Raw genomic sequence first — 26,546 nt, 5'->3', positions numbered from 1 at the left:
CTTCTTCTGTTGATCCTTTCAGTTGTCTTTCATATTATGGTATCCTATTTTAATCTCGCATTTAGGTCTCATCTTATTATAAAAATTTCTATCTATAAAAAATTAGATAGCATTATTATTTAAATGGTATTCGCATATAAAATAGCTTGAAACATGGACAAGTCTGTAGGTATTTTTGTTCACACATAGCAAGTTCGTTAATCCAAGAAGCTTAGCTTATTGTTAGTATTTGCTGACAGTTTCTTTTTTTTTCAATAAAAAATATCCGTTTTAATGTCTTCTGAGACTTTTCGTTAATTTCGATTGCATGTCTATGCATCTAAAAGAACCGAACAGTATAGATCATGCTTCCTGAGGAAGATCTTTGATCAATTGCAGGATCTTCCTCACTATGCCTAATCCAAACAAAACACCGATCAAACGAGCGTTTTGAAACTGAAATACAAATCTTGAGATGAAGTATTGCGTCCTTTCCAGTAGTTTGTATTGGAGAAGAAGTCAACACGGCGAATGTATTGTATGTAAGAAGTCAATAAATGTATTTTCTTCCAGCTTTCTTTAATTATTGTATAACATTCTTGCATCCTGATCTACCTATGCTCGCATCAGTTTCTAGCAATATTGCAGCCACAGACAAACCCCGATACCAACGACACCGTGCTGCACTACTGCACAACGCACACAGCAAGCCAGAGCGCACCTTTCGCAGCCGCACCGAAGTACGGCCAGCCTCCCTTTAGGCCCGAACGCACCAAGCTGGTAGAGGGAGATCACCGCGAACGAGATCACTTTCCACTTCGCGGGCCGCATTTGACCCCGGCATCGACTGCCACTTTGGTAGGGAAGTGGCCGATCGCCACACACACACACACACGCACGCAGAGCTTACCTGGCCCGTCCGAACGATCGCGCACGTTCGTGTGCGTACCATTCAGGAAGGATACGCACCCGAGACCCCGAGCAGCGAAACGAGAGCAAACCGAACCGAACCAGTGCCCGCCACTACGCCTAAACCCTTCCCTACCGAGAACCTTTTGCCGAGGGTTGGCAAGATTCCGCACGCGCGCGATCGCACGCTGTGAGAAAAGCGCGCACGAGCCACCGCGGACCCCCTTGGGCCCGGAGTGGAGTCAACGTTGGAGAGTGGGAAGTCTAGACTCCACCGCGTGCTTTTCGATCGGTGATGCCGTTCTGTTCCCACAGTTGGCGGGCGTTCCTTTTCGGGCTGACCTGGGTTGACACTTCGGTTGTATAAAAGGGACCGGTGGGCTAGGCCGACCATTCAGTAGTAGTGTAGTAACGGCTCTACGCTGTATGTAGAGCAGCAGTACCTATCCTCGAGCAGCGTTCCGCATCGCAAGGACCTCTGAAAACAAACACACACACACACACACCACGGTACGACTCGGAATAAGGAATAGTGCCCAAACCGTGCTGGAACCTATCCGTGCTGATCTTTTCGTTCATTTCAGTGCTGTTTTGTAGCCGTTTTTGTTGAGTGTCGCTAGTGCGTGTGAGAGTGCGTGAATCCGTCCGACGGGAGAGCAAGTCGGCGTCCCGGTTCCTAATATCCTGCGGGATAGAGCACATTTAAAGCGCGTTCGTTTCACTCGCAAAGTGCACATCATGAAGGTGAGTGAGAGCAGCAAACGGTACGCAGTACGCAGTACGACAGGACTTTGTGGATATGGTGGACATTGTCGTGTTGTGGCGAAGGTGGAAAGGCAGTGAAGGATAGTGAAGAGCCGCAGTGCAATAAAACTGTGATTACCAAAAGAACATTTACCTCCAGAAAGAGCTATGAAACGAGTGATCTGCTTTATGGATCAAACCGTAAGACTTTACGAGAAGAAGTGACCGAAGTGTTCAAAGCGCCCTCCAAGCTGATTGTGTAATCGTTGGCTTCCACCAGCTGGCAGTTCCGAATGTTCTGAAGGTTTTTTTGAGGGGAGCAGGATCCAGATCCCGAAAGCCCCGGATCACATTGGGCTGCCCCATAAATGGCAGCTCGTCGTTCAATTTCACGGCTAGCGCGGATTACGACCGTGATCACGCGACCCGGCAGTGTGATCTAATTCACGCTGCACGACGTCACCGTCATAGAATCGTGTCGCCCCGCTCGCAATCGATTCAATGAAATCGAGAGTAACGACTAGCGCTGCCTGGCTGGAGGCCACGCGACCTGTACAAACAGCGCGTCGAGCGCTAGCGATGATGCCCTCGGGCGTCAAACGGTCAACGGCGGGAGGGACACCTCGCAACCGTGCATATCCGTGCGTGTGAAGCATTTAGCTAACACACACACATACACATATACGCAAACAAGCGACAAGAAATCGGTTCAAAGATTCGAATCTGATATAACGCCATGGAACACACACACACACCCCCTGTACGCACCTCTTCCACTCCGCGTGTTTGGCGGCGCAACCTGATTCTAAAGGCGAGATACTTTACGCTGCATCACGTCGTGCGTCGTTTTGCCTCCTTCTTCTCTGCTCTACTTCAAAGAAGTAGCGAATGAAAAAACTGGCCCCAGCGGAAAGTGAACGCAGCGGGGAGGGCTGGCCAGTTATGTAAAGCAGCAAGGCGTTGGTACTGGACAAGTGTACCACCAGCAGTACTAGGCAACTGGCTAACCTTAGCGAGCCGTCGCTGCGATCGAACCGCGCGGTGCATTAGTCATGTGGGGTGGAGTTCGATTTCTCACTGACTGGGTGCGTTTTTTTGTTGTTGTGTGATGCATGCACATTACAATGAGTTTGCAGTAATTGCACCCTTCCCCGTATGGCACCGGGAACGGCAGGGCGTTCTAGCGTAGAACCGTTGGGCGCCGCTTTATCCGCTACTTTTGGCGAACCACTATAAGGTGTTGTCACCAAGATTTACGGTTACCCATTTACCGTCGTGTAGGTGTAGGTCGCCCAACGGGAAATGTAAATTATGACAGCTTTACCAGGGTGCCGTTCATGACGATCATTGACAGTGATCGATGGAACATTTTCCGCCCCACATCCGGCTGTCGGGTGGGGCAGGTGCACGTCACAGAAGGATGCTGCTGCGGGTTTTGTTCGGCGTGGGAAGTTGTCGATTTGCTGTAACGGGTTTGCAAAAGAACGTCTTAAAGGGCGGATGTCTTAACGTTGGGTTTGAATGTACATGGCGGGAAGATATTGATCATTTGTTCGAACCATCTTAGGAGAGGAATTACATGAATCAAGAGGTAGGATGTTTTAGACGTTCAAACGGCTTTGTTTCAGAACATCAAGTACAAGACTATTTAAAAAAACACGTGTTTAGAGAAATACTCAAGCAATAGAATATCTCTAGACTGTGCCAGATAGAATTGTATTTTTTTTTTTTAAGTTTACGGACAATTTGTCAAGCATTTTTAATAGGGCTTATTAGCTTAGATATAATCAATAAATCGTAAGAAATATGCTAGATCCCCTCAAAATGTCTAGTAATATTGATCTAGAAATATTGATCTCGATCAATATCATAACTAAACCGTGTCTCATCAAACGTGTCAAAATCATAGCATTGAGTAAAGAAAGAATACCAAAGGTTTGCGATTGCGTCAAACCCGTATGGAAATTAGATCTGTCTTGAAGAACTTCTTATGCTGTGTATGAGAGTTGGCACGTTTTTTCGACCCCAAGTGCTGTATGACTTTCACAAAAAAAAATCGACAGAGTATAGACTGTTGCCCAGTAGTGTGGTCGTAGCTTTACACGAATTTGATAATTAAATTATTGAATCCTGTGTCTTGTTGGATTATTGCATCCTGTGGATTTGCTCCAAAAATTGTTTAGTGTTAAATATTTAAAGCTAAAATTAAAAAAAAATCTCTGAAAAGATAGAAATATCCGAAATATTTAAATGAAAGATACTCATTTTAAAACCTGTATATCGTAGTTTTAAAAATAGTAGTAAACTCTGTAGAGCATAGTGTTGTAAACTTGTACAGCTCTCTTTAACAAGTGTCAACATTGAAAGCAACCAATCAAGATCTCCTTCAATTTCCATCAAAACCTGCACAAAAATACTATTCTACAAAGCTCCAATTTCCAAAGAACTGTAACTACCACCATCATACACCTAAAGTTGCTCTCAAACTAGTTCCCCCGAGATCGGCCACCATGTCACTGTCACTGAATACGACAATCTTGCACCAAGGGGCCGTGCAGTTGCATTGCTGTAATTATAATTCCTGCTAAACCGCACTGCATATCATTATCTATTAATAAACCAATACTGGCCGCTTCGATTTCAATTCCCACCGCAGTATCGTCCTGCGATGAGAACGCTCTGCGCACGCAGCTTAAATTTTAATTAGAAACCAGTTTCCGTACCCGCGCACAAGAATATTTGGCAAACGGGCTGGCTGCGGGCTACACGCACCCGTGCACCATAAACAGTGCGGCTTAATTGAATCGTCAGCAAGCGCACCCAGCAGGCCACGCTGAACTATCTGCCACCGTACCATCGTGAGTGACATTGCGCACTCACATACGCACCGAATGTCACATGTTCTTGTGTGTGACACCGCATGCGTGCTCCAATTTGGTCAGACGGGTGTGTAAAAACAAGTTCGTTAACCAGTCGCCACGGTGCGCGGCCCGCATTCGTATCGATTCGCACCGCGAATCGCAGGGCGGCCTCGGCAGCTCCGGAGCTCGAGCTGGAGCTGTGCGCGAGCGGGAACGGGGTCACATACCGCTCAAGAACTCTTTCATTCTTCCAACCGGAGAGCGGCCACAAATCGCCGGAGTCAAGTGAGCTGATGTAATACTTGCTGAAAAAAGCTTCACTAAGGATCGCAAGGTTACCAAGGTGGCATTCCTGCAGAGTGCAGCGATCACAAGGGAGGGTTGCGAACTCCCCCTCCACCTTCACCATCACTCTTTAATGAGCTGTCTTTACCTCTTTACGCTCTCTCTCTCTCTCTCTCTCTCTCTCTCTTTCATTCGCTCGCGCTTGTTTGCAGATGTTTGCTGCCGTGCTGTTGGCGGCCTGCCTGGCCACATCGAGCCTGGCCAGCCCGGCCCCGGACTGTCCACCGAGCGGGCACGTCTCCGGCTACTCCTACCCGGCCCCGACCGTCCAGCTGTCCGTCGGCAAGGCGATCAACTCGGTCAGCGTGACGCCCGGCTTCTCCTCCTACTCCGTCGACGGTGAGGTGAAGTACGCGTCGGTCGGTCCGTCCTACAGCTCGTACGAAGCGTCCCCCGCCTACAGTGCGTACGGTGCGTCCGGCGAGGACCTGAAGCTGACCAGCTACGAGGCGGGCGTGAAGACGGTCGAGGCTGCCCCGGCCGTCACGTACACCGCCAAGACCGCCGGCGTGGTGTACGCGGACAAGTCGCCCGCCGCCACCTTCGCTTCCGTGGTGCCGTCGGTCAGCTACACCAAGACGGTGGCCGCCCCGGCCGTCTACGCCCAGCCCGCCGTCAGCAAGGTGTACACCAGTGAGGCTGTCCCTGCCTACCAAGTCACCAAGGAGTACCTGCCGCCCACCGTGAAGACGTACGCCACCGCCCCAGCCGTCGCCTCGTACGTGTCCACCCCGACCGTCACCAAGTATGCGGCCGCGCCCGCCGTCTCGTCGTACGTTGCCACCGCACCGGTCGTCAGCAAGTACGTGTCGGCCGGCCCCGCTGTCAGCTATTCCGCTGCCCCGGTGGCCAAGGTTGCCACCTACTCGAGCTATGCGCCCGCTGCCAAGGTCGCGACCTATGCTACCCCCGCCTACGGTTATGCTGCGTCCTATGCTCCGGCCGTGAAGGCCAGCTACGCCAGCTACGCACCGGCCACGACCTACGCCAGCTACACGCCCGCCGCTAAGGTGGCCTCGTACACCCCGGCCGTCGGTTACGCTGCCTATGCGCCGGCCGCTAAGGTTGCGTACGCCGCGCCTGCCGCCAGCTACGCTAGCTCGTACGCCACCACCTCCAAGCTGGCTTATGCCGCGCCGGCCGTCACTAAGACAGTCGTGTCCGCACCGGCCGTCGCTTCCTACTACTCCGCCCCGGCCGTCACCAAGTACTCGTCCGCCCCGGCCGTGTCGACCGCGTACGTGTCCGCCCCGACCGTCACCAAGTACGCCGCGGCCGGCGTTGCCTATGCCCCGGCCGTCTCGAGCTACGTTGCGCCCTACTCGGCCCAAGCGTACACCCCGGCCGTCAGCAAGTACGTCTCGACGCCCGCCGTCTCCTCGTACTACGCCACGCCCGCCGTCTCGAAGGTAGTGTCCAGCCCGGCGTACGCCTCGTACGTGTCCGCCCCGGCCGTCACCAAGTACGCGTCCGCACCGGCCGTGTCCAGCGCGTACGTTTCCACCCCGGTCGTCAGCAAGACGGCGTACTCTGGCGCTTATCTGGCCGCTCCGGCCGTCGCTAAGGTTGCCACCGCGTACGGACCGGCCGTCGCTTCCTACAGCACTGGCCCGGCCGTTTCGGCCTACAGTACCGGCTCGGCCTACTCGAGCTACTCCGTCGCTCCGGCCGTCTCGAAGGTAGTTTCGAGCCCAGCCGTCGCTGCCTACAGCACTGGACCGGCTTACTCCAGCTACTCGGTCGCTCCGGCCGTCTCCAAGGTGTACTCCACGCCAGCCGTTGCCGCCTATAGTGCCGTCCCTGCCGTCTCCAAGGTCTACTCGACCCCGGCCGTCGCTTCTTACAGTGCCGTCCCGGCCGTCTCCAAGGTGTACTCGACCCCGGCCGTTGCTAGCTACAGTGCCAGTCCCGCCTACTCCTCCTACTCTGCCACCCCGGCCGTTGCCTCGTACAGTGCCGTCCCGGCCGTCTCCAAGGTGTACTCCACCCCTGCCGTCGCTTCGTACAGTGCCGTCCCTGCCGTCTCCAAGGTCTACTCCACGCCGGCCGTTGCCAGCTACAGTGCCGTCCCGGCCGTCTCCAAGGTGTACTCGAGCCCTGCCGTCGCTGCTTACAGTGCCGGTCCCGCCTACTCCTCCTACTCGGCCACCCCGGCCGTCGCTGCGTACAGCGCCGGTCCAGCCTACTCGGCCTACTCCGTCGCTCCGGCCGTCACCAAGTACGCTACGTCCGGTGTTGCCGGCTACGCTACGTCCGGTGTTGCCGGCTACGCCACGTCCGGTGCCACGCACGGCTACTACGCCGCCGGCCCAGCCGTCTCGGCCGCTCACTACGGAGGCTACCGTTATGCTGCCGCTGCTCCTGCCCTGACTACCGCCTACACGGCCCCGGCCACCGTCGTCAAGACCGTTGCGCCGACCACCGTCGTGAAGACGGTCGCCGAGAAGTACCTCGAACATTATGTGAGTTGTGGCGTGCCCCTTTTCACCATTAATCTTCACCGCTCACTTGATGACACCTTCCTTTCCCTTCCCTTCCACAGGAAGATAATGCCCGCTACGCTTTCGAGTACGGCGTGAACGACCCGCTGACCGGTGACATCAAGCACCAGAAGGAGGAGCGCGACGGTGACGTCGTGCGCGGCCAGTACTCGCTGGTCGAGCCGGACGGTAACGTGCGCACGGTCGACTACTACGCCGACTGGGCCACCGGGTTCCACGCGACCGTCACCAACAGCCGGGACCAGGTGCACGCCACCAAGGTGCTGGGCAAGCGCGACACCGTGAAGGCGTAAGGCGTCCCACCCATCTCCCATTTTCCACTAGGGGACTCACTCTCGTCCCGGTGGCAGCAGCCAGGAAGCAGTGATCGCTGTGTACAGAGAACGTCCTGCAAAATCGCTCCTCTTCATCCGAATCTTCATCCATCTCCAACACACACACACACACACTTCATTGTCCATTCGAAAGCGCAGATGTGTTGGTAGTAGCGTAGAGACGTGTTAATGTATGTGTGCCTTGTTTTGTTTACTCATTCATATTCGTTCTTTGCCGTTTTTGGATGTTTTATTTGTATCGCGCCATAACGCTGTCTCTCTCTCTCACACACACACACAGGCACTCGGTGTGTCCAGTTTTACATTGTTTGTTTTTTTTTGTATTGTATGTATGTACATGTATACTACGATTATTTATTGTTTTCGTGATGAGTAGTTGCACGGGCAAGTGTGCTGTGCAGAGCAGGACAGAGAAGAAAAACAAGTTCGTAGCAATCGGAACTAGTGTGTCAAACCCGTCCGTCCTGTTCAAAATCTGTCCGCGCCTGTTTTGACAACCCTGTAAATATATCATACACGACCGTGCTCGAGAAAAAAAAAGAAAAAACCGCTCACCTCACGAAAACAGGCCGTATTTTGTTCGTATTTTGTCCATTCTCACAACCACACACACACATCTCTCATCCGCCCCAAAATCCGCAACCTGCCCGTACCGCTCGTTCCAGGACATCCATCAGGACGCTTGCCGGACCGCCTCAGCTCCATCCTTCCCTCATCCCATCATGTTATCTTTGTGATAGAAGTGTCATACAAATATATGTATTTTATTACTCTTTTTTAAAAACAAATCGCTCCCGCTTGATGCATAATTTGGGGCTAGTTCTTCCTCCAGATCAGGAGCCTTATCTGAAATCTTACATTTACTTCCTATTGCTTAGGAGCGAAAGAAACCGCCGCCTCGGGGAACTCGTTTGCAGACGTGCGTAGTAAAAGGGTGAGAAAAATGATCTTCACAGTTACACAATCGTTCGCTATTACCTGTATTTTTTTTATCAAACACATTGAATAATATCACCTGTGTACATTTAATTTCCTGCTCCTTTTCGTGCAGATCTTGTATCAATTGGTCCACGGTCCCACAGTTTGACCGCTTATTTTTATCCAACCCGCTTGCCATTTGACTAGCCATTGCTGTTGCAAATACATGGTGGAATAAACGAGTTTTTGATAGCGTTGGATATCATGGATGGATGTCAACAGCGAGTGGATCGAGCCGCAGCATATGATCGTTCGTTTGCATCATACTTACCCTTAATCTTTAGATGTTTTCTTGGATAATGATCCAATATGTTTCGTAATATCTTAGCAACCCTTGTGGATGTATGCAAAATCATGTACACTACGAAGCCAATCAAACAGCTAACAACCTTAAACAAGGTCAACCACTTGAATATTAGGTTTCTGATACAGAAGCTAAATAATTGGATTAACACCTAACCAACTGCTTTGAAGATAAGCTTTGACAAACTTCTTTGTCGCAATGTTCTTAGTCGCAAACTTCTTGGTCACAAAAATTCCTGTTCGCAAACTTCTTGGTCGCAAACTACTTGATCACAAACTACTTGGTCACAAACTACTTAGTCGCAAACTACTTAATCGCAAACTTCTTGGTCGTAAACTTCTTGGTCGCAAACTTCTGGTTACCTCACGACGCTCGATATATCGGCGCAGTACGACTTCTGCTAACAGATAAGCACGGATGCTTCACGCACACAACTATTCAACGCTTACATCGGTAAAACTTCGTAATTGCTCCGATGATGGATACCGAAACGCAGACTTTTTGATGATTTAGTGTGACTTCGGGTTCATGCCCCGAATAGACCGTGCCCCCATACGTAAGACTGACTATCCTACTATGGTAACAATAAGTCACTGAAAGCCAAGCTCACTTCATTAGTGGGTACAGGCAGGCCTTGACCGACAGCGGTTGTTGTGCCAAAAAGAAGAAGAAGATGTGTGACTTCGGATGTTTTCGGCTGTTTTTGATGTCCCGTGTGTACCGGGCCGTAGAGTACACTACACATCAAATACTCAAATCAAATACTGCCTTCCTTCCCTTAAGAAGTCATGAAAGTTTTCCAAAAATACGAGAACCCCTTAAACCCCTGGAAACATGTAAAGACCGTCGGTGAAGCACATCAATAGGCAGAACTGCTCCACAATCTTCGCGTGTTTAACGAATATTACCTTCAGAAACGTCCGTTGATATTTGAATCGTGTAAGTAGAGGGGCGGTCCCGTGATACAGTCGTCAACTCGAACGACTCAATAACACACCCGTAATGGGTTCAAGCCTGGAATGGACCATCCCCCCGTAGTAAGGACTGACTATCCGGCTACGTGGTATTGAATAAAGTCTCGAAAGCATATAGGCCAGCATGTCCGCGTAGGACGTTTACGCCAAATAGAAGAAAAAGAAGAAGTAGAGGGCCTCACCAACAGAGAGATAGAGATGATGGAAGTGAGCTTTATTGGCTAGAAAACGAGAAAAATAGGCATGCAACTTTTACATTAAATTAACAACTCTTTTTAGTTAAAACTTTGGACCTGTCAAAAATATGTTTATTTGGTCTTACTAATGCTTATCACACTTCAAACGTTCGCATTGTCCCGGATGAAGGCACGGATGCTTGGCGCGGCAACGCGCGCATACACGCCCGGCAGATTGCCCAGACACAGCGGCGATCCCCAGGACACGATACCGATCTGGCGCCCGTTGTTGGTCAGTGGGCCACCACTGTCACCACCGCACGCATCACGTCCCGGCTCGCTGGCACAGACCATGCTGTCAAACGAAATCCAAAACGTGAAAATCCGAACCAAACTCGCCCAAAAAAGCCCTCGGCCCGCCCCCCGGGATTACTTACTTATCGGTAACGCTGGCCGCACCCCATACGCCACGGCAGCTTTCCTGCGAGATAAGCGGTACCTCGACCGCCTGCAGATTGATCGGCAGCGCCCCGATGGCACTGGTCGCACCCCAGCCCGACACCATCGTGCGCGTACCTTCCGGATAGTCCGTACCCTCCGGGGCTAGCGTGATCGGCGCAATGTTAGCCCCCACAAACGAGGTCGTAATGCGGATGACGCACACATCAAAGTCCAGGCTGCTGTCCGAGTACGACGGATGGTTGATGATTTCTGCCGTTTGGAATACAACACCACCGGCCGTTCGGTCAGTGCTTCCACCGCGCAGCGTAATCTATGGGTAACGCAAGGTGCACATTAAAGCTCACAATTCTCACCAAAACTTGTCACGTCCATCCCCTCCAACCACTACCTACCGCCGCTACCGGAGGAGCCGGGAAGGTACAGTGGGCGGCCGACAGCGCATAGTTGCTCGAGATGACCGACGCGCCGCAAATGTGCGCACCGTTCTGGCGCAGCGACAGCTGGTACGGGAAGTCGGCAATGTTTGCCTCGAATCCACCGACAATGCGGCCACTGGTTGGTGGTGCGATCGGTAGCACCAGCCCGCTCGGCAGGCGCCTCTTCGACTGGTAGAGATCCTCCTCCCAGCCGGCCAAACTGCTGCCAATGAGCAGTGCCACCACGAACCAGGAACTAAACGCCATCGTGCTGTCAATCTGTTCTTACCGAAACGTCCCAGACGAAACTTGTAACTGGCGGTCTTGAGATGTGTTTTGCTTTAATATAGTGCACCGATCTCTAATCGGTTTTTGGGACGGGTACGATAAGATATCTTTTGATAGCGGGATTGACCATTTTTTTACGGGCAACCAAGCACAATGCCACCCGGTGGATGGGAAATCCTTCGACGTCAGCCATAGTACATTACAATCGAAAATCGATTAACCACAGTACAGAGTATCTTATCGCAACGGCTGGAAGAACCCGTTTTGATGAAACATTCTTAATCCTGCTTTGCTGATTTGTGCCGTTTCTTTGATGTGGGGGTTTGGGCACTTTTGCATCTTCAACAGTTGTGGGAAAAGGTTGCGGACTGAGTTTGGCCTTAGTAGAACGAATAGCTGCGGGAAAATATCGAAAAAACATAATGCAGAATCGACATTTTCTTTGAGGATTAGAAGAGCGACGATCCTTAGTCAACGTATAGCTCTCTACGCTCTTTCAATTTTCAATTTGTACTCAGCAAGTACTAACGCTCAAAGTGTTAACTCCGAGGTGTACGCAAAAAGAAACGGTTGCCTAACCCAGTGCAATGTACAAACTAGCGTCGAACTATAAATTGGACTAGCTAATGTCGAACTCGAACCATGACTACAAGACAAGACGCTTGTTGCTGGGACCTCCACTCCTCACTGACCGCAAACCACAGGCCAGAATAGCACCGAGCTGCTCACCGAGCTGCTCGATGGGAAGCATCATCTTGTGCTGCTTTCGTGGATCCATCTTTACGTGCCTGCCAGGACACTACGACGTAGGCCAATGCTAGCTATCACTGAGTCCCGTACGTCTCTTGGCTCCCCAATCTGATGCTCTGTGTGGACTGCTTGTTACACTGTGAACGAACGTTACAGGCCCGGAACCACGGCAGCGGAATTGACTACAGGTATAAATATTCGAAATGTGTCGCATCGTATTTTAATATGAATGTTGTATTTGCCTTGCCAGTCTTTTTGAATGAAATGAAATTTATACTCAAACTTAAATTGAGCAATTTCGAGAGGGCTTTACAGTCCCTTGATTAATAATAATAAATATTAAACATTAATTGATCTGAAACTCCTGACTCTTGTTCTCCACTTTTTTTCTGATAGTCGAAATGATTCGAATGATTCTGAAACTTGTTCAGTCGTTGAACTAACCCATACCGATAATGAAACTGATCCCGAACATATACCGGCCCTAGATTTGATCCATACCGGACCTGAAACTAATCACAAACACATACCAGTTTTGAAATTGATGCTGAACCTGTACTGGTTTTATAACTGTTCCCAAACCTCTTCTAATCCTGGAAGTGATCCTAAATCCGAGGAACTGACAAAAACCCATAGTGATACTGGAAAAGATCTCAGACTTTTAATTATTTTGATCCCGGTCTTATAAAGGTTCTGGAATTGGTAATGAATCCATATCGGTTCTGAAATTATATGAGGATCCTTACCGATTCTACAACTAATACTGCACATACCGATCCTTGGTTGGTCCTTACTAGCGATGGGTCATACGACTCAACAAACGGATCGACCCGGAGTCGGCTGTGCCTTGGCCGGAATCGATTCCGACCCGTGGGTGCAACTAGTTCGGTAGGTTCATACAAGTTCAGTAGGTTCATACGAGTTCAATAGGTTCAGCAAAGCATATGCGACTCCGACTCGTGGGTGCAACAAGTTCAGTAGGTTCATACGAATTCAATAGGTACATACGATTTCGGTAGGTTCATATGAGCTCAATAGGTTCATACTAGAGTTGTGCCTCAAGTACCAGAACTGTACGATTCATTCAATTCATCCTAAAGAACGAACGATCTAATCAACGTTCATCGATTCTTTAAAAATCATAATGCACTGAGTTGCTCACCAAAATAACGTCCTAAATAACGCCGCCAAAATAACGAACGTTATAGTAAGCCAGGGCGTTCATTTTCCCCATACAAATATGAACGTGAACCGTATGACCAGGACGTTCACGAAAAGAACGACTTATCCCTCGAAATAAAGAACGTCCTAGTACGCTAGGTCGTTCATTCCCGTCATACAAATATGAACGTGAACCGTAATACCAGGACCATGTAATGAACGTCCTACACGTCGAAATGAAGAGCGTCCTAGTACACCAGGTCGTTCATTTTCCCCATACAAATATGAACGTGAACCGTATGACCAGGACATTCACGAAAAGAACGACCTATCCGTCGAAATAAAGAACGTCCTAGTACGCTAGGTCGTTCATTCCCGCCATACAACTATGAATTTAAACCGTAATACCAGTACGTTCATGAAAAGAACGTCCTACCAATCGTAATAAGGATATTCCTGGTCTGCCTAATAATTTTCAAGATGCAAAACAATTTACAATTTGCAATAAAATAAAACAATTTACCATATTTTCTTTAACTGAAATGAACGAATGAATCGCGATTCACGTTCAGTTCATCTGAATGAAAGAACTAGTATGTTCACGTTCATGGAAATGAACCGAATTGCCCAAGCCTAGTTCATACGAGTTCGGTAGGTTCATAGGAGTTCAGTGGGTTTAGTAGATTTGGTGGGTTCAAGCGAGTTCAGTAGGCTCATTAGAGTTTAGTAGGTTTGGTATTTACCTGGAGTTTAGTAGGTTTGGTTCATATGAACTGCTTAAATGTTGTTTCATTTCGTTAAAAAAAACTTAAACTTTCGTTATTGTAAATATATTCTTCTTTTTTGGCACAAAAACCATTGTCGCTCAAGGCCTGTCTGAATCACTCTCCCCCTGTCTAAATCACAGCTCTCCTCCAAGCGATGAAGCTCAACTGGTTGGGGTATCTCACCAACAGAGAGCGCCACCAGCTTTTTTGCTATTTTTAGAATGCATGAGTCGTTTGCCGTCTGCTAAACGAAGTCTTTCTATATTCCGTTTAGGTAGAGAACTTGAGTCGTTTAGAAGCCGTTTAGTGGTCGTTTAGTGGATTTGTGGCACTTGGGGAATAACACGGATAATGAGTCAAATGATATATTTTATCACCAATTCCTGATTAATTTTTGGAAAATTATCTTTTTTTTTTTTTTTTATTCAGGAGTAACGGTCCAAAAAGGCCGTATTGCTTAAGAGTAGAAAATACAAATGTAATTCATGGCGCTACAATCCATATTGGCAGGGAGACATTTCCTTCTCTGAGCCATGGAAGGGCACCTTATCCCGGGTGTACTCGGACGGTTTGGTTATAATCAATCCAGTCCATGATTTTGCGGTCCTATAAGCGTGGCGAAGGTCTACATCATTCGGGTTTCGAGGTTGTCTATTCCAGTTCAGTGTTCCAAATGGCATTGCGGGGGTCTGTATCGTGTGGATTCCAGGCATTTCGTCGGATCCATCCATCAAAAGCGGTCCGAGTATATTCCCATTTAGTGGCTCAAATGACATTGCGAGGGTCTGTATCGTTGTAGTCCTTTCCTTCAGTGGTCCGAGTGACATGGCGGGGGTCTGTATCGTTCCAGTTATCTAGTAAATCCTTGCAAGAACATCGTTCGAGCAAGAATCTTCTGTCTGCCGTCAATGCCGATTACTCAGCCATACACATTGCACTCATTCATTCTTACATTCATGCATACATTCATCCATCACAAACATACAAGCGATGTACAACATGTAACACATAGACAAACAAGAGGAAATAACATAGGATGCAAGATTGCTGTTGCCAACAATGTTGGTTGGTTCACAGACATTTTGCTTAAGGAAAGTCACACAGTTAAGCCGTTCTCTCTACAGAAATCGAATATGGCCTTCAGGAATTCCCAGTCCGATGCCGCTAATATATCCCGAATCGGAATATCAGTACATTTTCCCAGTCTTTCGACCGCGTCCACCAAGGCAGGTCGAGCAGACTCGTATTCCACGCAGGACCACAAAAGATGATCCATGTCGTGGAATCCAAGCCCGCAGCCACATACCTTGGAGCCGACCAATCCTGTACGCTGGAGATGTGCACCTAATGCGAAATGATTAGACCTAAGTCTAGACATCATTCGAATGAACGCACGATCGCCAGGGGTGTTATGGAACCAAGGCTTCAAGCTTACACGAGGAGTGATTGTATACAGAAACCTTCCGAGTTCATCCGAGTCCCACAGATTTTGCCAACGTGCCATGCAAAACGCCTGTGGGGCCCGCAAGAACTCATGAGGAAGGATAGGCCTATCAAAGAAAGACCTTTCTGCAGCTCCCCTTTTGGCCAAATGGTCTGCCTGTTCATTTCCTGGTATACCACAATGAGCAGGTAACCATACTAACGATATGCGAAACGACTTTTCAAACAGTGAGCTTAAAACCTTTACAATTTCTTTCACAAAATGGTCTGGGCTCTTAACAGCCTTTACGGATTTTAATGCTTCAATAGCGCTTAAGCTGTCTGAAAAAATTACATATTGATCCGCTGGGCATGCACTTATCAATAATAAGGCATAAAAGATTGCGGCGAGCTCCGCTACATATACTGAGCATGGTTGGCGTAATTTAAAGAATGCTTCGGAGCACGTGTTGTATACACCAAATCCAATGCCCTGCTCTGATGAGGATCCGTCAGTATAAAAATGGTTACTGTTAGCATGGCCATGTTTCTCCACAAATTTGCTGGGAATTGTCATCCGGCGAAGGTTATCGGGGATACCTTTAATTTCCTCCTTCAATGAGGTATCTACACTTAAAATGGAACTGCAGGACTCTGGTAAGCTGGCACTAGTTATACTTTGAGAAGTACTAGGGTGCACCTGTAAGGAAACAAAATCATGATAGACCTTCATGATTTTGCATTTAGAACCTATCTCTTGCAGTGTTTCAAAGTTCTCGATTATCAAGGGATTTGATACTGTAGAGCGGACGAAAAGGCGAAGCGATAGTAGCTCAAAACGTAGCTTTAGCGGCATCACTCCGGACATCACTTCGAGTGACATGTTATGAGTCGACTTCATGCTACCTAGCGCGATTCTAAGACAGCGATACTGAATCCTCTCAAGTCGGATTAAATGCGACTTGGCTGCCCAGTGGAAGCATATGCAACCATACTCCAAGACGGATAGTATCGTAGTCTTATATAGGTTAAGGACGTCTTTGGGGTGTGCACCCCACCAGAGTCCGGTAATCGTTCTGAGAAAATTGATTCTTCTTGTACACTTCTGTACCAGATAGTCAATATGTGTCCTCCATACATTTTTGCTATCAAACCAAACCCCTAGGTATCGAAAAGATCTGGCAATGGATATCTTTTTACCATATAAAAAGATATCGACCTTTGGGTCAACCAAATTCAAGCGTCTATTACTCTCAGTGTTGTAAAAGAAAGAGAATATCAGCATTTCCGTTTTCTCTGGAGAAAACTCGATACCTAGGTTTGTGGCCCACACTTCTAAATTGTTGAGTGTGGTTTGCAAAGGACTTTGAAGGTCGGCGATGTTGTTGCTGGCGACTGATACAACACCGTCGTCCGCCAATTGCCTAAGGCTACAGCCGGGTGCAAGGCAAGTATCTATATCGTTGACATAAAAATTGTACAACAAGGGGCTCAAACAGGACCCTTGTGGTAGTCCATAAAAGCTGACTCTCCGAATTTTCATGAAGCCATTGTCGAAATTCATTGCCTTTTCTGAAAGGAGGTTGAATAAGACGTTATTCAGTCTTGGGGTTAAGCCCGCAGATTCTAACTTTTGACACAGAACATTGACTGATACTGAGTCAAAAGCCCCCTTGATGTCAAGAAATGCAGATGCCATCATTTCTTTACGAGAATGAGCCATCTCGATTTCGGACACAAGCAGCGCCAAGCAATCGTTGGTACCCTTGCCTTTGCGAAAGCCAAATTGGGTACTTGACAAGAGGCCTTTGGATTCAAGCCAATTGTCCAGTCTAAAAAGAATCATTTTCTCAAATAATTTTCGCAGACAAGATAACATTGCTATCGGTCGATATGAGTTATATTCTGATGCCGGTTTACCAGGTTTCAAAAGGGTGACTACTTTCACTTCTCTCCACTCCAACGGGACGGTGTTAAGCTCCAACATAATGTTGAATAATCTCAACAGCCGTTTCCTCGCCAGATCTGGCAGATTATGGAGCAATTTGTTCCGAATCTGATCCAGTCCTGGAGACGAATTATTGCTGGAGTACAGAGCAAGCGATAGCTCAACCATTGAGAACGGTGAATCCATTTGCGGATCACTCCCATGAGCACTCTGTTGATATGGTGGTGCTTGAGCGAAATCAGGGCAGACTTTTTGTGCAAATGGCTCTAGCCATGCCCCAGAAACCCTTTCGCTCTCGTTTGTTGCTTTGCTGTTGCGCATCCTTTTCGCCATGCTCTGAAGCTCCGTTAGCGAAGTGGAAGGCTTGAGGTTTTTGACATACCTCGGCCAGTATGACCTTTTTTTTGCTTTAAGCAAGTTTTTGCACCTACGCTCCAGGCCTCTATAATGGATGTATAGATCCATGGAGCCGGTGTCTCTATACCTGGCAAAAGCCTTCCGCTTCGCTGAGAATGCCGCTTTACAATCCGCGTCCCACCAAGGAGTGGGTGGTCTTTTAAAAATCCTTGCCTGGGGGGGCGGCCTCGTTTGGGCACCGAGGGCGCACTCGTTTATCGCCATAACGAGATTTGCATACTCCTCATTTACGGAGAAACTGGGTTCTACGCGGATTAGCAAAGCGGTCATTTGGTCGCCGTATTTCGTCCAGTCGATGTTCCTCGTTAAGTCACAATTACCGGGGACTTGATCGACTGTGCGACTCCTCTTGATAATCGAGATCTTTATTGGCAGATGGTCGCTACCAAGCGGGTCTTGGATTACCTTCTACATAGAATCCAGCCCTAAAGACGACGAACAAAGAGAAAGGTCTATTGCGCTGGGTCGTGCCATAGGTGAGGGCACCCTAGTTGCTTAAACAGAGTTTAGAATTGTCAAACTGTGTGTGTCGCAAATATCCCTAATGATTGGTGCACGATTATCGTCATGCGTGCAACCCCAATCTGATCCATGGGCGTTAAAGTCGCCCAGGATGAAAAATGGTTTTGGTAGTACCGTTACTACTGTCTCAAGATCCTTGTTGATCTTCTTTGGATCCAGATTGGCTCCCGGTGGGATATAAATTGAGGCAATAGAAACGTCAAGATCTCCTAGCTTTGCCTGGATCGCGACGTATTCGATTACCTCGGGTGTGGGGAGGGGTATTCTGCTGAAGCTGTGACTGCTACGAATACCAATTAACACTCCCCCACCACGCCTATCGCTAGTTGGATCATGTCGATCTTGACGAATAATATTATATCCCGGGAAGGTAATATTTTTATCGGGTGAGAGCCAAGTTTCACTTAGGGCAAATGCATTACAATTATATTGCCCTAGTAATACCTTAAAAGAATCTATTTTTCCCAAAAAACTTCTGCAGTTCCACTGTAGTATAGTGGCCATTGGAAAATTAATCATCCAAACGGACCATCATACTAAGACAAGGCCATTTTGATAACCACTGCTTGACCATTCCTCTTAGGAAAGGAAATGCCAGGGGGATCAATCCGGGAAGGGGTTCCGGGAGGTGGAGGGAGTCAAGGAGAGAGTGTAAAATCTCTGTCAGGCTTGGGAGGGATGGCCTGGAGAAAGATCTGGGTTCGCTAGGGAACGCCAGATTGCTGGGATTGGAAGGGTTACGGGAACGTGGATGGGTGCGAGCGTCACGGGGGGTTTGGAGCCCTGGGTTTGGCGTGGGGTCGCGTTGTCGTGACGTCGAGGTGCCTTTTTGGGTGAAGCTTTAACAATTTTTTTAATCGTTTTTTGTTTGGTACCCGTGTTGTATACAATCTTTTAACTCCATTTAATGGTGCCAGATTGGGCAACGGTTCATTACCCTCCAATAGGGAAAGGTTATCGAACGGATTCACATTTGAGGTGGACTTCAAAACATCGGCGTACGATCCTCTTGTATTCTGCAAGACGGCCCGTTTGTGTTCCGATTGTTTTTTTCGGTAAACAGAACACAACGACATTTCGTGCCATTCCTGCTTGCAGTGAATGCATTTCTGGGTTTCGGCCTTGCATTCGGATGTTGAATGCGATCCCTTGCATTTGCCACACTTCACGGAGTTTGTGCAGTAAGGCTCTGAATGTCCAATCTGGCTACATTTTGTGCAGCATGCTATTTTTTGCACAAATGGTCGACGGATGGGCACTCTGAGCCCTTCAATGTACAGCGTGTTTGGCAGGACTGTACCCTCGAAGGTGATCCGGAGTGAGGAAGTCTCACGGAACACCTTCTTTCCATCGACCGCACTTGAAGCGTAAAGTTTTTTAACTTCAAGGACCTTTACCCGAGGGGAGGATTGGTGTAGAAAAGCCCCTTGTCCGTACTTTAGGATGTCCTCTAAGGGGTAATCTAAGTCATCAATGACACCGACGACTTCCACCAATCCACCGGGAATATATACCCGGTAATCCTCCGTATAGGACGGATCGGCCGCAATAGCATTGGCTTGCATCCGGTCTTTTGCGGTGACCCGCAGCTTGTTTGGACGCGGGCGAATAATGTCTAAGACACCTGGGTATTTTTTATAAACTGATGCCGTAATTGCTCTTACATCGAGCTGTTTATTTTTCGGCATGAAAAATACATCATGTATCCCGTTATAAGATGCGGGATACGCTCGGAATCTGGGACTCCCTTTCAACGATTGTCCCATGAATTGATCACGGGACGTTGAAGGTAAGGGCTCGTTATTAGCCTTTTTTTTCGCATTCTGTCCTGGATCAGAACTTTTTCGCTTCACTGTAGTAAAGCCCTCCTCCGATTCATCCATCGGCTCCGCCTCCATGAGAGAGTCGGAGCGAGAGAAAAAAACCCAACTGTGTGACGAGAAAGGATAGGTAAACAAGAGAGGATCACTTACCACAAGTAGACGAGAGCGAGAGTACACGACGAACGAGCGCTACGCACCTGTCCGACGAGAGCGCTCTACACTCACAAACCTACACTACAGTACACACGCAGCGCGTATACACGCGCTGCACACAACTCTACGCACTACACACTGTACGCACTATACACTAAGCACAGATAGCTTTCCGATCGTTCTCGCACGTATTCCTTTGCAGTGCGTATGGTCGAGGTCAGTGGCTTGTTGTCCGGCAAAAAATCCATCCACTTGGAGCGCGTATCGATCACGTCTGATTCGCTTCGTGGTTGGGGACAGAATGGAAAATTATCTTATTTTTTGATAAAAATAACGCATTTTTTATTAACTTCATGCTTATTCCACAAGAATATTTTAAATTTGCCTTGAATTATCGGGTCTTTTGTTATGACAATATGCTCTTTTAACCACTTTTTCAAATATCCTCCTCATAACGAAATGTCACCATTGTATTGAACTGTCATTTCTCAACAGCACGGATAAACGGACAGCCGGATAAAAGGTACCCGGATAAACGGCGCTCCACTGTACATGACGTTGTGTAGCATTCGTTAGTCTCGTCTTTCTTAACAATATTCAAAACTAATCGATGTTTTTTTGATAAATTCTTTTAAACATGACGTACTCCGCTATTTACGGATTTCCTCGATTGAAACTTAATTGAAAAAGTTCTTTTGGTCCTTTGTGTTTAAACCGGCTCCGGAGCCGTCGGAGCGGAGCCGGCTTCGGAGCCGTGTGTTAGCACCGGAGCCGTTGGTGCGGAGCCGGCTCCGAAATTGTCTGGAGCCGGTCGGAGCCGGCTCCGGCTTCGGAGCCGTTTTGCCCATCACAAGTAAACAATCACTGCCTCGACCTGTCAAGATGCCGATTCCCACCATCAGGCTACTTGCCGCTTCGAATACCCACTGGTGGCGCTACAGTGTTTACTCAACACGAACTTGGCCTTTTTTTGAGTAAGTATAAACTGCAAATGATACGCAATTTAGTTTCTAAGTCTTATCGCTTTTCTTTCCATAACAGCCAGCTCTTAATGTTTGATTAATCCTACCGCGCACTAAAGAATGATTAGCACCAGTATGATCGATCATTCGGATCAGGTTTTAGTATGTCTGGGAGAATTGTGCACATCGGTTGATTATTCCGATGTAACATTCCTGGTACAGAACGAGCAGATTCCAGCGCATCGTGCAATTTTAGCAGCTCGGTCCGAGTACTTCCGGGCACTACTGTACGGTGGGCTGAAGGAGAGCAACCAGAGCAAAATAACGCTTGATGTCTCTTCGACCGCTTTCAAGCAGCTGCTCCGGTACATCTACACCGGCTCCTCGGAGTTGAAGGACATGGAGGTGGACGAGATACTGACCTTGCTTGGATTAGCCCACCAATATGGCATCACTGCCTTCGTGAAAGCCATCTCAGACCACCTGTACGGCGTGTTGACCGTGGCCAACGTGTGTACCATTGCAGACGAGGCCCGTCTGCTCGATCTGGTGGAATTGTCGGATAAATGTTACGAAATTATTGATCGAAATGCGTGCAGCGTAATCAAACACGATTCTCTGAGCAATCTGTCGTTCGACACGCTTGTCATGGTGCTCGGTCGTGAAAGGTTCAAGCGCATCGAAGAGATCGAAATTTTCCAAGCCGTTCACAAATGGTGCCAGAATAACGATGTAGCGGAAGAAAAGAAAACATATCTATATGGGAGAGTACGATATACAGCGATATCTCGAAACAATCTACTGCAAATAGTGCGACCTGCCGGTGTTGTTAATACCGAACATCTGCTGAACATAATTTCCATCCAGGATGGAATCGATCTACATCGCTATCAACCACCACCAGGCAAAAGTGAGTTTAACGGAAACAAATGGTCTCGATGAACAATCTTAGTAGCGCTTTACTGTGTACTAACTTACTGTAATCTTTACATCCCCAGCAACGAATAAAGATGTGGCTGCTAACGCCAGGGTGACGTGGATTATGGCTGGACAAGGTCATCGAGCATACTTTGACCTACGAAAACCATACTTAATCAATTACGTTCATCTTACTCTGGTCTCCAACGAAAAACTTTATAAACCAGTATCATCGCCTTACCGGCCGGTGGCAGGGCAGGAACGTTTGTCGGTGTCACCCGATGGCGCATCATGGTCAACCGTTTTTGTAGGGACAAGCAGTACCTCTCTTTTTACGCTCAATACAAGCATTAAGTTCCCTATCTATCAAGTACGTTACATCCGTTTTGAGACACCATTATACACACCGCACTCAGGCATTTCTCTTTCGGCCATGTTAAACCAATCAAACTAAAGGAATGAGATTTGCCTCGTTAAGAATGATGTAATATTTCTATTTTAAAATTATCTGAAGGTTTTGTTCATCTTTATTTAATAGAATTTCTATGGGTTCCTTAGCGGCAAAGACAACTCAAAACCAGTTAGAACTTCTTCTTATTCTTCTTCTTCTTCTTTGGCTCAACAACCGATGTCGGTCAAGGCCTGCCTGTACCCACTTGTGGGCTTGGCTTTCAGTGACTAATAGATTTCCCCCCATAGCAGGATAGTCAGTCCTACGTATGGCGGCGCGGTCTATTTGGGGATTGAACCCATGACGGGCATGTTGTTAAGTCGTACGAGTTGACGACTGTACTACGAGACCGGGCAACTTCTTCTTATTACCACTGATAAAAATCACCGTGCTTGAGAAACACTGACTTGGCTTTGAAATTCGAACACGTGCACGTGGCTACCAAAAATACATAGAATTATCTGGAACTGTTAATCGTTTAAACAACACGAAGGAAGGATTAGAAATAAAGTCGATTGTTTCAACCAGCTTCAAAAGTAAAACTTTAAACGTTACCAAATTTGCCCACTTCCCACGCGCGTTGTTTACAAACAACGCCTCATACTATTCTCGGCCTACTGCGTCTCACACGCAACCGTTTGTTATTCGCATGAACAGTAAATTCCATTCAGCATTACTGCCAGTCACGGAGCCAGCTAAGTGTACCGTGTGCCGATCCTACCGGAAGGAAGAAGAACCATGTACAAAGACAATGGAATTCGTCTTAACTGGAAGTGATCGACCGGTAGAGACCGCAAATTTCTGGAAAGAAAGTCAAACTTCCCATATGTTTTCCGTTGGGTATAAAAAGAGCACCGCACGGTCTCGTCTAACCATCATCAGTTTGGTTTCACCAGCAAGCAAACCACAACCAAGTAAAAGCTCTACCACTTCCACCTGAAGAATGGATCTTAAGTTCCTGTTCGCGACCTTCTTCGCCCTGCTGGCGGCGGCCATGGGACAGACACCGGTCAATTCCGTCGAATCGGTCGAATCGGCCGAATCTGCGGCCTCCAACTCGGCATCGAACGAATCGTAAGGACTGACTGGCGCAGCTGCTAAGACGCTATCGACAATCGCTATCGGAACATGGACCAAATACCTTCACTACAGTTGAGCAGAAATAAACCTATAGATTGAAATTTAATCATCCGTTTTCGTTTGCTTGGTGTGTAAAATTGACGTTTGAGAGAAAATACTGGTCGAACCGAGTGTTTACATTGTACTGCAGAGAAGTATTACACCTTTAAACGGGTTTGTCCAGAAACCATTCCCTACCATTCGCCCTTCAACTTCTAAACTTTCAGCGCTCCTTGCCCCTGCTTATTTGCATCATTATTTCCATTTACTGTGCAATACTCTAAGAATTTCGCATGTAATTTCTATTTAATACAAAGGGCTTGAAACACAAACAAACGTAGATTTTTTGTGTATATTCTAGGCTTTATTATGCTCCTGCATTTGAACCGGATGGTAGACATTCAAACGGAACATACTTGTTTGTCCTCTCGCTTCTTCTCCGATCATTTTCCACATTCCACACACACAAACGGAATTGTTGTTCGCCCGGAACAGGGCAGGGCCTCTACCCCCCCTCCTTTCCGCCTTCTCCCGCGCTTACTGAGCAGCCTTGTTGGCCAGTCGCCGGTCGCGCTCCTCGGCAATGGTCAGCTTCACACCCTTGCCCTTCGGCAGCGAGATGTACGCCTTGGTGCTCTTGCCGATGATGAACACGTTCGACAGGCGGGTCGCGAACACGTGCCCGGTCGTATCCTTCACGTGCACGATCTCGAACGATCCCGGGTGCTTCTCGCGCAGGATCACCGTACCGCAACGGCCCAAATTTCTTCCGCCCGTGATCATGCACAGGTTGCCCGGTTCGAACTTGAGCACGTCCAGCACCTTGCCGGTGGCGATGTCGTACTGGATCGAGTCGTGCTGGTGGATCTGCGGATCCGGATAGCGGATGGTGCGGCCGTCGTGCGTCAGCAGGAACGGCACGCGCTTCGGTCCGATCTGGACGCGCTTCACCTTCAGCAGCTTGTACTTGGCCTCCTCGCTCGTGATGCGGTGCACCGTGAAGCGGCCCTTGACGTCGTAGATCAGGCGGAAGTATTCGCCGGTCTTGTGGATGTTGATGACATCTGGAAGGGGGTGGAAAAGGCGTAGAGAGAAAGCATGATCAGTAAATTGTACAGTAATGGACGGACAGCAACAGTCATAAAAATCACTTGTTTAAAGACTATTCTCCATCAAATATGTTATTGAGAGGCTATCAATGAATAAATCCTTCAATGACCGTCGATGGAGTAACTTTACTCTGGCCACATTTTTGACGGGCGATGCTTATTATTTCGCTAAACCCGCTTCGATTGGGCGTAATATGAAATGTTTCCTTTTGCCCATACTGAGCTAAACCCCAGTTTACCGTGTTTTGACAGGACCGATTTTCCCTCAATTTTCACCATTAGGAATCAGTTTCCAAACATGAATACACTTTAGCATTGTCTCACCAAGCCCGTTAGGACTTCACATTTGCTTGATTCACTCAATTCATACTGTCTCTCCGTCAGTTATGTTACTGATGAGGCCATCTAGTATTCACTAGCAATGCCTTCAGCGACTGTCGATGGAGAAATGTTCCTCTTGGCAACTTTAATTTGACAGACGTCGCTTGTTTCATTCGCTAGCCCGCTTCGATAGCGCCATAACCACCACACCCCACTGTTTCTTCCTCTCCAGTTGCTAAGCTAACATTCTTCTGCTAAAACTGGAATACGTACCCATGAATCCGGCCGGGTAGTTCGGATCGGTGCGGACCTTGCCGTCGATCTTGACGTGACGCTGCATCACAATCTTCGTCACCTCGCTGTTGGTCAGTGCGTACTTCAGGCGGTTACGCAGGAAGATCACCAGCGGCAGCGATTCGCGCAGCTTGTGTGGGCCGGTGGACGGACGCGGCGCGAAGGTACCGCCGGTCTTGTCCAACATCCATCCTCGTGGAGCATTTAAACGCTTCAAATGTTTCTTCGGACCGCGCGCCTAGAAAGTAAGAAGGAGGGAAAGAGAAAAGATAATAGAATTAGAATATTGTTGTAACAACTCGTACAATATTGTTCGCTGGAATTACGGAGTGAATGGAATTGGCCTTCGGAGCTTCTGCTGCACTGCTCTCTCCTACCCTAACCTACCAGCGCCTCCTTTTCTCCCTTCAACCACAGCTCAAGGCACACCAAAAGGTTAAACTATGCTGTCCGCGGTGAAACTATCGAAAGATTTATCGAAACATAACTGCGGAGCTTCTCTTGTCCGCTCCATGCTACACTTGTCACCCGCAGAATTGCAACACAGCCAGGCATGCGAACGAACTGCTGCTGCTGCTGCTGCTGCTCGCGGCATCCGGCATTCCAAATATCAACAATGTGGCACCTTTGTAATCCGGTTTATTCACACACATTCTGCCGTAATTCACTTTCCAACACAACCACCGTGATGGGTACCGTGTTGGCTACCCGGTGACGATAAGATTTCGAAAAATCGACACTGTTTTACCGGCCAAATTCCATTTTATTCACTCCGAAACTCCGCACACGTTACTTACCATCTTGATAGTTCAGGGCGAAAAGAAAACGACAAACGACAAGCGGCCGGAAGTTGTCAAACTGCGTGCAGTGGCTGAACGGGGCTCACTAGCGCCGTCTGGTGGCAATTTACACCTGTCATTGTGTGTGTGCGATTTCAAAATTCAAAATTAAATTAAGGAAATTTTGTCATAAAAGTCAATAATTGAACTATTTTTGTACGTATCACAGCTAGAATTTTATTTTTGCATTTGTTTTAGTTGGTTATAAATGATTGCTAGTTTAAAAAATAATAATTTTATGAAAACTGACAGCATCGTACCGTGCTGTTGTATTGCTATACGTTTTTCACTGGGACTC

The 26,546-nt window shown here is 48.0% G+C and overlaps 4 protein-coding genes across 5 annotated transcripts; 2 read left to right on the top strand and 2 right to left on the bottom strand.

Moving 5' to 3' along the window:
- The first annotated feature begins 1,265 nt into the window (after positions 1-1,265).
- Positions 1,266-8,462, top strand: LOC120897724 (paternally-expressed gene 3 protein). Its single transcript, XM_040302787.1, has 4 exons — positions 1,266-1,398; positions 1,473-1,632; positions 4,991-7,300; positions 7,381-8,462. The coding sequence occupies exons 2-4, from the start codon at positions 1,627-1,629 to the stop codon at positions 7,630-7,632; spliced, it is 2,568 nt and encodes an 855-aa protein (XP_040158721.1). The 5' UTR covers positions 1,266-1,398; positions 1,473-1,626; the 3' UTR covers positions 7,633-8,462.
- A 1,759-nt stretch (positions 8,463-10,221) lies between these two features.
- Positions 10,222-11,283, bottom strand: LOC120894877 (trypsin 3A1-like). The gene is made up of 3 exons (XM_040297730.1): positions 10,961-11,283; positions 10,544-10,878; positions 10,222-10,461 (listed from the first exon to the last, which is right to left on the bottom strand). The coding sequence occupies exons 1-3, from the start codon at positions 11,249-11,251 to the stop codon at positions 10,269-10,271; spliced, it is 819 nt and encodes a 272-aa protein (XP_040153664.1). The 5' UTR covers positions 11,252-11,283; the 3' UTR covers positions 10,222-10,268.
- Positions 11,284-21,121: 9,838 nt separating this feature from the next.
- LOC120895576 (BTB/POZ domain-containing protein 9-like) lies at positions 21,122-22,787 on the top strand. Of its 2 annotated transcripts, none has more exons than XM_040299071.1 (3): positions 21,122-21,209; positions 21,251-22,107; positions 22,196-22,787. In XM_040299071.1, exons 2-3 carry the CDS (start codon positions 21,318-21,320, stop codon positions 22,567-22,569), a joined length of 1,164 nt encoding a protein of 387 aa, XP_040155005.1. In that variant the 5' UTR covers positions 21,122-21,209; positions 21,251-21,317; the 3' UTR covers positions 22,570-22,787. The 2 variants fall into 2 exon arrangements, with proteins under 2 accessions (XP_040155005.1, XP_040155004.1); XM_040299070.1 differs by having other exon boundaries at positions 21,129-21,209; positions 21,277-22,107.
- A 1,236-nt stretch (positions 22,788-24,023) lies between these two features.
- Positions 24,024-26,311, bottom strand: LOC120895577 (40S ribosomal protein S4). Its single transcript, XM_040299073.1, has 3 exons — positions 26,207-26,311; positions 25,389-25,647; positions 24,024-24,749 (listed from the first exon to the last, which is right to left on the bottom strand). The coding sequence occupies exons 1-3, from the start codon at positions 26,207-26,209 to the stop codon at positions 24,223-24,225; spliced, it is 789 nt and encodes a 262-aa protein (XP_040155007.1). The 5' UTR covers positions 26,210-26,311; the 3' UTR covers positions 24,024-24,222.
- Between the last annotated feature and the right edge of the window lie 235 nt (positions 26,312-26,546).

The sequence above is a fragment of the Anopheles arabiensis genome, chromosome 2 (genome assembly GCF_016920715.1).
Source record: "Anopheles arabiensis isolate DONGOLA chromosome 2, AaraD3, whole genome shotgun sequence".
Taxonomy (NCBI): domain Eukaryota; kingdom Metazoa; phylum Arthropoda; class Insecta; order Diptera; family Culicidae; genus Anopheles; species Anopheles arabiensis.
This window is presented reverse-complemented; position numbering and strand designations above follow the sequence as displayed.